This window comes from Pleurodeles waltl, chromosome 3_1 (assembly GCF_031143425.1).
Source record: "Pleurodeles waltl isolate 20211129_DDA chromosome 3_1, aPleWal1.hap1.20221129, whole genome shotgun sequence".
Lineage (NCBI taxonomy): Eukaryota > Metazoa > Chordata > Amphibia > Caudata > Salamandridae > Pleurodeles > Pleurodeles waltl.
This window is the reverse complement of record NC_090440.1, coordinates 1,462,469,276-1,462,481,775: the sequence shown is the minus strand read 5'-3', so window position 1 is coordinate 1,462,481,775 and position 12,500 is coordinate 1,462,469,276. Positions and strand designations below refer to the sequence as shown.

The window sequence follows — 12,500 nt, the reverse complement described above, 5'->3', positions numbered from 1 at the left end:
TAATGTATTTATTTCCTTATAGGATTACTGGGTGGAACAGGTGAGAGTTTAAGAATAGTCACATATAAACAGTTACACTGAACGGGAGAGAAGACATGTGTTGCAAGAAAATCTCTTCTCTTTTTGAGTGAGATCAATAATAGGTAGTAGAGTTATTGGCACAATTGTAAGTCTTTTCACTGTTTTTTTCTATGGTCGCGTCCTGTGTGACATGCTGCTTTAAAATACATGGAAAACGGACCTATGGTCAGGTGATCAAGACCCTGCGTGAGGTCGAAACACGTCTGTCTGTTGTTCTGCCAAGAAAATAAAACTTTATTGCAATTGGGCTGAATCTGGAGTAGCTAGCTAATCTTACTGTGAGCAGTGAGGATATTTTTGTTGCATATGTATATATGTGTGTATATATATGTATATACACACACACACACATACACACTCTACTGGACTACTGGTTAACACAAGCATAACAGACAGTTTTGTAAAAAAATAAAACAAATATCCAGTGCCAGATGGAATTGGTGATAGCTTGTGGACCGCAGTTATGATCGTCAATGCTTCATGAAGTTGACTGTTGTCAAAAAGGCACTTCATTGTTGCACTTTGAACAAAGTAAAGCAGATTGTAATTGAACGATAGGTAATCAATAAGTACCTGTGCTCTTTTTGTCCAAACTACCATTAATTCTTTGATAATGCATTTATCATTTTTAACACATTACAACGGAGATGTTTGCAGAATTAACATTCATCTCGAGATGTGTTGCAGTTGACAGCACGTTTATCATGTTTAGGATTCAACAAGCTTTCTTCTGTGTAGAGGTCAGACTCGTGCAAACAGATTGACAGAGACACACATCTGTCATTTTAATCCGATTTGCTTTCTAGGCTCTTTGGGGTGAAACGAATTTCCTGTAATATACTTGCAGAGCACTGCGCTTGCACTTTTTGCCATATATCTCACAGTAGTCAAATGCAAAAAATAATCAAAATCCAGACAACTGCTCGGTTCGTTAAGAGAATAACGAGCTGCGCGTTACATTGTCTTATTCAACCAGACCACTTTATTTTATTCTGATCTGATGTCTACGTTCTTTGGGGTCAAACCATGATCCTTTCAGATTCTTGCATAGCCCATCACTTGCCCTTTTCACTATATTTTGTAGATCTGCTTTGCGTTTTAGGTTCTGTCTTCAACACTATGCATATTCCCTTTTAACCAGCCTCATAAAGTAACTCATATGTCTGCATGCTTAATGGTTTTTATTATGTGCTCTGGGCTAAGCTGTGCCGGCTAAAGAAATGTGTATTGTTGGGTGCCTGCTCTTTTTACCATAGGCCAATAAACTGCTTCTGTGACATTATTACTTTGTTCTTAGTAGTACTTTTAACCAAGTATATGAAGTTAGCAAGTAGATTTATATTTAATCATGCATATTTAGCCGTCACTATTGTTGTATAGACCCATTCTACGGTTCAATTACGTATTGTAAGATTAGAAAGAACAATAAATATTTACTTCACTTCTGTCATTATCACTTCTGCAGCAGATGTACCTTAGAAAGAGACATGTAGCTGTGTTATCAGTATTTTTCTCAGTGTTCATTCGGATTGTGCATAGGTATGCTATATTTTACTGATCTTACAAACACAGTGGTCCAGAGGTAAACACAAAGGCCCGTATCTATACTTTTTTTGCGCCGCATTTGCGTCGTTTTTTGACGCAAAAACGGCGCAAACTTGCAAAATACCATTGTATTTTGTAGGTTTATGCCGTTTTGCGTCAAAAAGCGGCGCAAATGCGGCGCTAAAAAAAGTATAAATACGGGCCTAAGGGCCGTATTTATACTTTTTGGCACACAACTGCGCCAACGCAGTTGTGCGTCAAAAAATTTAACGCCGGCTAACGCCATTCGAAAGTGCCATGCGGGCCCCTTATTTATTGAATGTAGTTAGCCGGCGGAGCTGCCTGGTGTGCGTCAAAAAAAATGACTTACACCAGGCAGCGCCGGCGTAGGGGAAAATGGAGCTTGGGCGTCAAAAAATGGGGCAAGTCAGGCTGAGGCAAAATTTTCGCCTCAACCCGATTTGCGCCATTTTTTTTTACTCCCAACCCCCATTTAAATGACTCCTGTCTTAGCAAAGACAGGAGTCATGCCCCCTTGCCCAATGGCCATGCCCAGGGGACTTATGTCCCCTGGGCATGGTCATTGGGCATAGTGGCATGTAGGGGGGCACAAATCAGGCCCCCCGATGCCACCCAAAAAAAAAAAAAAAATACTTACCTGAACTTACCTTAAGTTCCCTGGGATGGGTCCCTCCATCCTTGGGTGTCCTCCTGGGGTGGGCAAGGGTGGCAGGGGGTGTCCCTGGGGGCATGGGAGGGCACCTCTGGGCTCCTTCCGAGCCCACAGGTCCCTTAACGCCTGCCCTGACCAGGCGTTAAAAAATGACGCTAAAATGTCTGGACATCATTCTTTTTTGACCCGCCCACTCCCGGGCGTCATTTTTGCCCGGGAGTGTAAATACGGCGCACATGCCTCGGAGTCATTTTTTAGACGGGAACGCCTACCTTGCATATCATTAACGCAAGGTAGGTGTCCAGGCTAAAAAATGACGCAAACTCCAAGATCTTTGGCGCTAGACGGGTCTAACGCCAAAGTATAAATATGGAGTTAGTTTTGCGTCGGATTTGCGTCAAAAAAACTACGCAATTCTGGCGCAAACAGAGTATAAATATGCCCCAAAATGACTAGTGTATCTCCTGAAAGGTTGGCATACCCTAAATCGACACATGTAAATCTACTGTAAATTTAAAAGGCCTTAAAAATTGCAATTCAATATATGTCAGCAAAAGATGAATGGTGCAAGAAGACAAAATTAAATAATGTTTTTTCTCATCCTAAGGTGACTGAATATCAAAGTTGCCTTCTGGGTTACCAATTTGCACAATCATGTCTTCTCTGTGAAGTAGGTTATTTTTCCTTAGCAGCTACTAACACCAGTACCCTCTGTGTAGATTTAGCCATCTATCATTGTAAAGAGTAAACCAGGATGATTCCTTGTTGTGCTGAACCATCATATCAGCAAATTATTTGTCATTAAAACCGTTTTAATGTATTTCTGATGGAATTCCTAGAAGGCTTTAGGATACGCATCGAGACAAAACTTGTTCCAGCTTTGCACTGCTTTATGACAAGCTCACCTCATTTGACTATACTTGAAAAACTTGCAAGAATTAACAAAATTAGGGGCATATTTAAGACCCCCTAGCGCCATTTGAACATCACATTAGCGTCATTTTTAGTAGGCGCTAGAAGGCAAAAAACGCAGCACCATATTTACAAAGTGACGAAATGCATGCATTGTACAATTTTTTAACCCTTTGTGCTACATTATGCCTGCGCCAGGCATAATGTATACAATGGGGGCGTTCCCCCGTTAGGGGGGCTGAAAAAATGGTGCTAAGAAATCCAAGAGATTTCCTTGTGGCATTTTTTGGCACTTCTAACGCTTGCTCAGAGCAGGCATTAAAATTAGACTTCCATTGGTTACAATGGGCCTCTGGATGCTTTGCAGAATTAGTGTCAGAATTTTTAACACTAATCCTGCAAAGTGCTGGACTAGCGTAAAAAATTCTGACGCTAGTCCCGTAACTATTGCCATGGTGCACTTTATTTTAAGTAGAGCGTGCACACAGTGGTGTTAGTGGGTTGCTGAGGAGTGCAAGAAAAGTGGCACTGCACTTTGTGTGCCCCTAATGTTTCACTGTAACTCGTTAGCTATAGATACTTTCCATTTTTGAAATGTCTAAACAATCCATGTAAAGTTCTTTTGTAGAGTGACAATAAGACATAGCCATATCTTTTTGAGAGCAGTGAAAGCATACATACCTTTTGTCTTTTGTCAAATGCATCCATTGAATCAATCAGTTTTCCAGGTTCTTGCTCCCCTAGAGGGAAAGGGTAATCTGTGCCTAGAATTACATTATCCTAGAAATTAAAAAAATATATATTAGGGGTCAGACAAGTTTTAAAGTATAATCTCTTTAGACATAGTCTTATATTCATGAGTTACATTTTAGCAAGGTGTATTATTAAAATGTAGTTTGATTAATTTTAGATATGTTATTAACATAACCGCTTTTTAGCTTTATTTTTTCCAAATCTCTATGTGGATCTTTGACGTATTTAAAATGTATTAAAAAGTATGAAAACACCTTTAACTTTTTGATGTCACCATCTTCCACAAATTAAAAATTCACCCCCAGGAGTGAAACAGCATTCTACTATAGACGAAGAAACAAAGAGCATCAAAAATAAGTTTCTGTCAGGTGTCTAGTAAGATTTGGCGAGAGGAATTTAGGGCCAGATGTACGAAATTCCAGGCCCTAGCGAGTCGCAATTCAGGATACAGGATGGTGTCCCTGACACCATCTGCAACTCGCAAGGCAAAGGCCCACCTCATTAATATTTTTTTTTTTTAAATCCATAAAGGAAAACGAGATGCATTACAAAATGAAAAAATTCAACGTTTAGGACCACTGCCTGCTCTGAAAAAATGTTTTCCATGCCATTCACAAAGGGGAAGGGGTCCCCTGGGGACCCCTTCCCTTTTGTGAATGGGTTACCACCAGTGGGACACAAAGCAATGCAGCATCGCGCTGGGACTCGCAATTTGGAAGGAGAACACCCGTTCCTAATTGCGACTCGCAGTCCCGTTTTGCGAGTCCGTAACCAGGTTACCGATTCGCAAAACTGAGATTGGGCATCACAATGTGGTTTTTGCACGTCTCAAAACATCGAAATTCGCTGTTTGCGAAGTGCAAAAACTTTCCTACATCTGTCCCTAAATGAGCAAATAGAGGGTAAATGGAATCCGACCTCCAGGTGGAGTGTTTCTCCTTGTCTCTGCGCCTTTCTCTTTCACTCCATCTGTGCTTGTCTTGATATTTCTATCCTTGTCTCTTTCAGAATCTGCATGCTGCTTTGCATTTTCTTCATCCCCATCTGTACTTCGCTTTCAGTTTCTCTGTGATTTATATTAAGTCCTATTCTGCACCTCTCTTTCACTGACTCTGGATTTGCCTCCAGTGAAGGCAGTGAGAGTAGTGAAATGATATGCAGAGCACTGTAGGAAAAGATGGCGCGATCTGCAATGTACAGGACTGGGTTGTGGCTCCACAGAGGGTCTCAGCCTCGCCACTGTTCAGGAGAGAGTAGTGACTACCGTGGACATCAGGGGGTATACAGGTGGACACGTGTGAAAACTATGCTGGCACTATGTATTACTACACTATTATCACTTTTGTCCACGGAGAACATGCATAATATCCTTCTTCTCCCTAACTTAAGTGTTGTACTTTCACCTACTTACACTAACTAGTTTGCCAAATGTAAAATCAATCACCATTGGATTGTAAATTGTGTTAACCATGTAAGGATTTCACTTGTTATTTCACGACTGCCCCATTACAGGCGTCGTTACTGAGGACGTGGAAGTAAAAACCACAACCAATGTGGACTCATAAGACAATTTGAGAAAAAGCAAGGTGCAGACAAGCCTCACTCGGACATTGCAAGAACGCAAACCCAGTTTGAGGCTCTTACTATGGTAAGTGGTCCACCCGATGCTTCAAAGACACCATTGCAGAGTAAATCCACAGCAGTCCAGCTAACAAGTCCACAGGACACAAACAGGAACATATTATTCTGTACCCAATGTGTGAGGGTATTGCCTAAGACACCAGAGCAATTCCTTTGAAAGATACCTATGCATACACAGTGTCTGCTAATGTGATGCAGCACCTTAGCAAGACAAAATTGCAAGAAAATATGTTCTGCCATTAAATAGGAGCCTCAAGTTCCACACTGCACTGATAAAAAATGATTGGCATGAAGACTGAAATAAAAATACTCTACACTATTAATAATAGAAAAATCAAGACTCTACAGACAAAATGCACTCCAAACAGTTAGCACAAATCCATGCATGCATGATGCTAAAGCAACATTGAGGCCTTAAATACAATATATGACCAGGTCAGTAAATTGTAATATATGTTGATGAAGGCTTACTGGTTACTAAATCCTCATATGAAGATCAAATGCCTGTTCTCACAGCTGCTTCAACGCGGAGTACACGTTGTGTGCCTTAAACCCATAGTCCTGTTACCAGTAAAAACCTGGAAACTAGTGCAGTTTGTTAGATCATCACAACTTCTTTAGAACGTTTGGAGTGTTCTGCTAAGTTTTATGCTCACGACAGCGATCTGTTTGCTCTTTATTCATGTTATTTCATTTTCTTGTGTGAGCTTTTGTATTCTAATATGTTAATAAGAGAAACGATTTGTTAAAACACAATTATTACAAAATGTCTCAATTGCTGAGAACACGGTACAGAGTGATCACATGCGCCAACACAAATGCACACTGTTTTCTGTGCAATGTCAGGTTCAACAAAAGGAATAGTAACATTACAGAGAGGAGTTTGACCAGTTCAAACTATATACGTATTCCTATAAAATAAACGTTATTTATAGAGGTTTCTAATGAGTCTGTTGCATACATCTGTACCTTCCCTGCGTCCAATGTCTATTTGCAGTTCTACTGTGTCATCACCACTTCCATTACCTTTGAGCAGTGGTTCGTTCATTACTTAGAGGCAGGTTGCATCTGGTTGCCGCATTGTGAAAAATGCAGCTCAACACGATGATGCAGCAGATCTTTTCTTGTGGGTACTGAAAGCCCCCCTCTAACACATGAAAACAGTGATATCAATGTTTTAGAAATTCAAAAGCCCTGTGAAAGTCAGCATTGTTTTTATATCAGCTGTGTTATAATTCTTCGACTTGTGTGGCTGGGGTATAGGCGGGAACAGTCACTGCTTTAATGGGTTGGCACCATCACCTGCATGGACAAGGCAGGCGATAATGAACACGGTGCTGGTACAGTGTGAGATCTCCCAAGAATAAAACTAAAGAATCACAGCATGATACAGCACAAGAATGGAGAAGACATACCACGTGTTGGACATAGACATTTATATGTGCGTGTAAACAATAGCAATCATCACATGGGGAAACGAAGCAAGCATGTCGCAACTAGTTTTGGCAAAGGTCAAACAATCTGTATCTTAGGAAATCAGAGATAGTGAGGCATATTATATAACATGACTTGGAGAACTAGCTTGAAGTTCATAGAGAAGGATGGTTGGGAAATTCCAGTGGGACAGCAACAGCCAATTGAGCAATAATGAAGAACAGCCAATGGCAATGGGGACACCGCTGTATGGATACTTGTTTGCCGCTCCAGTGTTCTCTGGATGCAGTCCAGAATGTGTCTTTTGGGCCACTTATCCAACCAGCAAATCTTCATCGCTTGTTCACTAGTCATACTGGACATATCTGCTGCTTCTCAAAAAAAAATATTCTCCTTCTTTGCGGTAGTCCTGGTCCAGGCTGCGTACTTCAGCAAGTTGCTGGGTTCTGCGTCTTCTCAAGTGGTAATAGACTCCAGCCACTGTTCCCACCTTGTCATAAAGCTACTTCTGTCAAATGGTGATAGCTGTGACTACTTTTTTCTTAATAAACTTATTCTAGTAGCTTAAGTAAAGCATAACAAAGAATAATGACTGCTTGATTGAATGACCTGCCGAATTACACATTATTCACTCTCACCATCGTAACTGCCTAACGATTGGTAATTCTCCAACACTTTAGTAAAAAGGATGCAACATAGAGTGTTGGGGTAATGAATGGCAAATGAAAATCCTTAAATATATCTGTCCAATATGAACACGTCCAAATGAGGGGGTAACAGAAAATGTTTGCACATTGTTACAGTTATAAAACTCAAACCGTGACCTGATATACTGAAATACTTAGGCCCGTATTTATACTCCGTTTGCGCCAAATTAGCGTCGTTTTTTTCGACGCAAATTCGGCGCAAAACTAACGCCATATTTATACTTTGGCGTTAGACGCGTCTAGCGCCAAAGTATGGGCAAATAGCGTCATTTTTTTGCGTGAACGCCTTCCTTGCGTTAATGAGATGCAAGGAAGGCGTTCCCGTCTAAAAAAATGACGGCGACGCAAATGCGTCGTATTTATACTCCCGGGCAAAAATCACGCCCGGGAGTTGGCGGGTCAAAAAACCCCGCATTTGCGCCACTTTTTAACGCCTGGGTCAGGGTAGGCGTTAAGGGGCCTGTGGGCTCAAAATGAGCCCACAGGTGCCCTCCCCTGCCCCCAGGGACCCCCCCTGCCACCCCTGCCCACCCCAGGAGGACACCCAAGGATGGAGGGACCCACCCCAGGGACATTCAGGTAAGTTCAGGTAAGTATAATTTTTTATATTTTTTATTTTTTTTTGGTGGCATAGGGGGGCCTTATTTGTGCCCCCCTACATGCCACTATGCCCAATGACCATGCCCAGGGGACATAAGTCCCCTGGGCATGGCCATTGGGCAAGGGGGCATGACTCCTGTCTTTACTAAGACAGGAGTCATTTAAATGGCGTCTGGGCGTCGAAAAAAATGGCGCAATTCGGGTTGAGGCGATTTTTTTGCCTCAACCTGACTTGCCCCATTTTAAGACGCCCTAACGCCATTTTCCCCCTACGCCGGCGCTGCCTGGTCTACGTGGTTTTTTTCCACGCACACCAGGCAGCGCCGGTCTGCTAGCGCCGGCTAACGCCATTCCATAAATACGGCGCCCGCATGGCGCTTCAGAATGGCGTTAGACGGCGCTAAATTTTTTGACGCTAAACTGCGTTAGCGCAGTTTAGCGTCAAAAAGTATAAATATGGGCCTTAAGGTCTCCGTGGAAGTACTGTGGAAGCACACACACACAGTGCCTAAGTGGAGAACAGGGGATTCTCCCCGCTTATGCTACAACTGGCATGGTCTAGGTTCTCTGGCTCCACAGGTGCTAGTGATGGTGGCACATTTATTGTGACACTTAGGGATGAAGATTTCCGCAATCCGATTCTGAGGCAAGCGGTGAAACTAAAGCACGACATGGACATATCAGGATGGGAGATCCTTGTCTTTTCAGCCCAATGTGTATCTAGGCAGGTGAAGAAGAGAGCACTACAGTAGGTGAGGAAGGAATTACCGAAACAGTGTTGCATCCTCATCCATGTACACCCCATTTGAGAGCAGTGCACAATAGCAAATGTAATAGTTCCAATTAAGAAACGGTAAAACACATTTGGGAAAAAGGCACAAGTGGAAATATATAAAAAATTGTGGTTATGTTTATCACCATATGCTGTTCACAAAAAACAAATGTTGATTTATGTCACAGTTCAGGCACACATGGCATGCTCCCTTGCAACTATGCAAATCTGCGGCAGAGTACACATATTCCTGAAACTACGAATTTAAAGCTACTACACTTAACCTTACATGCACAGATTGTGCATAAAACTACAAGAGCCATGTAGGCGCAATATTATGACTTTGCTCTAAATAATCCCCAGAGGTGACAGTATAGAATCAGCCACTTCTGACCAATATCACATAAGTCATTCATGCATTTTTGACTGGCAATTCCAAAGACAGGGGAGATAGGTCGTGGGACATGATGACAGGTGTCAAGCTTCATTGTCTGTTGTGTGGTCACCTTGATGTTTTGTGCACTCCTCAAACGAGCAGAACCAAATTCACTACTGTTACTGTTCTGTCAGTGGTTCCCTAAGAATGAGAATTGCCTTCTAATCTGACTGTTAAAGTCCATGTTAACAAATTACTTACAAACTAACTCAATGATAGTCATCCCTTGGAAGTCCATTGTAGACATGGTGCCATTCATAACGAACGAGTATCTGGGCATCTTTCTTGGCTTGGACCTCAATGTCTTTGACGTGCATGCCAGTGGTGATACGGCGATTGCAAGTTTTGTAACTTTCTTAAAACTGTAGTTGCTGTTGATGACGTGTCCAAAGATTTGTGTAGGTCTTCCTACTGGTGTCAGGCATTCTTGTTTTGAGTGGGAAGATTGTGCTGCCACTTCTGGATAACTGTGTTGCCCTGCTGGTAGTTTGGGCGATACTTGCAGGAGGGACTTTGGGGCATATTTACAAGAAACTGGCACATCGGTGCTAATGCAGCAGTTTTCTTGCATCACCCCTGCCCCACCTAACAACACCATGGGTGTGCTGTATAATAGCGTCAACATTTTTGACGCGACTGAGGCGCCTTGCTGCACTAGCGTCAAAAATGTTCACTCTAGTTTAGCAGTGTGCAAGGAGGCCCCTTGATTAAAATGGGTTCATCACCTTGATGCCTGCTTTGTGGAGGCGTTAGAAATGACGCCAAAAATGGTGCAGTGAAATCTTGTAGATTTCACTGCACCATTTTTTGGGGCCTCCTAACACCAGAACGCCCCCCCTTGCATACATTATCCCTGGTTCAGGCATAATGTGCCGCAAGGGACTGCATAGTGGTACAAGGCATGCAATGAACCATTTTGTAAATATGGCACAGCAAAAATTTGCTCCTTGAGCCACATTAGTGTAAATCTTGGGTATCTCTGACCATGGAAGGAGTCCAGAGGTGCCCTTCCCTGCCCCCAGGGACACCCCCTGCCACCCTCACCCACCCCTGGAGGACACCCATGGATGGGGGGACCCATCCCAGGTAAGTACAGGTAAGTATTTTGTTTTTTAAAGTGGCATAGGGGGGCATAATTTGGGCCCCCTGCATGCCACTGTGCCCAATGACCATGCCCAGGGGACAGAAGTCCCCTGGACATGGCCATTGGGCAAGGGGGCATGACTCCTGTCTTTTCTAAGACAAGAGTCATTTCAATGGGGGTTGTGCGTCAAAAAATGGCACAAGTCTGGTTTGAGGCATGATTTTTGCCTCAATCATGACTTGCACCATTTTTTTACGCACAACCCCCTTTTCCCCTATGCCGGCGCTGCCTGGTTTGAGTCATCTTTTTTTACTCTGACCAGTCCGCAGCGCCGGCTAACGTCATTCCTTAAATAAGGCACCCGCATGGCGCGTAGGAATGGCGTTAGCCGGCGGTAAAAATGTTAGCGCAAACCAGCGCCCGCACTGGTTTGCGTCAAAAGGTATACATATGGGCCTTAATGGGGTGCTAGCCTTCTCTCCTGAGGCTGCGTCATGTGTCAGGCGGCATTAGCAGCTGAAGGTGGGGACTGCACAGTCTTTCTTCAAAGGCTATGAAGTGGGAACATCAGACCAAGTAGTTGCCTGCCAGCTGCCTCAGCCATCAGGTCCTGGGACGTCAAGCTGGTGCAGAACACTTACTACATTTAGTAATTTCTTAGGGTCATTTCAGGGAAATCCTCTGAAGTAATTCCAGGGAAACAAGGCAGGTTCATCAGCTACTCGCTTTCTTCTCCTTTGGGAATCAGTCAGTTCTGCCCTGGCAGGTGCAGCTGGCAGCATCAGTGCCCCTGAGGTGGGATTACTGCAATGCTGATGGATTCCTTCCTCCCAAGGACCTTGTCATCTTCAGATTGCATTGGGTTTTGGTGCAAGGAGTATGAGTTTGCTGAGATACAACTTGCTCATGGATGCCCGTGCTGAAAGCAAGGAACTGTGATGTGGCTCATGAGAGCAATGGATTGAGATGTATTAAATGTATTTGAGCAACGCAATGCCAACTGAGGAACGCAGCAGAAGCGATGAAGATTCAGGTGATTCTCTTTCTTTTTCAGAACACATTTTATTGATTTTTGAAGATTCAAACCTCACATGAACAATAATCATTTCGCAGGATAACAACACAATTTTTTCTTCTATGTTTCTGTTGCCCACTGCTACATTGAGACACATTCAGCCATGCTCGACCAACCACCGCCTTCTTGTACATACATTCAGGACATGCTGCACCCTTCTGACTCAGTGATTATCAATTTCAGTGTCCCGGGACCACGCTTTCTGTTTGAAAGGGTCCAGCAGAATGCCCTTTCATACTCTTAGGCCCATATTTATAAAAAATGACTGTGCTAGCGCAGTTGTTCGTCAAAAAACTTTGGGGCATATTTATATACTCTGTATACCAGAAGTCCCCTGTGCATGGCCATTGGGCAAGGGGGCATGACTCCTATCTTTCCTAAGACAGGAGTCATTTCAATGGGGGTTGTGCGTCAAAAAATGGCGCAAGTCCGGTTTGAGCCATGATTTTTTACTCAAACCTGACTTGCACCATTTTTTGATGCACAACCCCCAATTTCCCCTACGCCGGTGCTGCCTGGTTTGAGTCATTTTCATGGGTGAGCACAAAGTGCTCCGTCCATTCTGTTATCTCTCTTTGGGCTTAAAACCACGCCCATGCCACGTCAGTCACTTACATTGGTTCATGGGCTTGCCTTTTAAAATCCGCTTGCTTTCATTTGTGAAAGGCATGCATATGTCATGCCTTTTACGGTGTTTAGCCCACCTACACAGCACCGGTAAAGTACCAAAAACATACGAGGCTCAATGTTTTCAGCCTGGAGTCCGGAGTACTTTGTCTGTTTATTT

The 12,500-nt window shown here is 43.1% G+C and overlaps 1 protein-coding gene across 1 annotated transcript in view; it reads right to left on the bottom strand.

Moving 5' to 3' along the window:
• The window catches only part of ACMSD (aminocarboxymuconate semialdehyde decarboxylase), a 739,737-nt gene that overhangs the window by 17,178 nt on the left and 710,059 nt on the right, over positions 1-12,500 (bottom strand). The window contains exon 9 of the mRNA XM_069221357.1: positions 3,893-3,991. Coding sequence (XP_069077458.1) covers positions 3,893-3,991 — 99 coding nt within the window. The remainder of the gene's footprint in view (positions 1-3,892; positions 3,992-12,500) is intronic.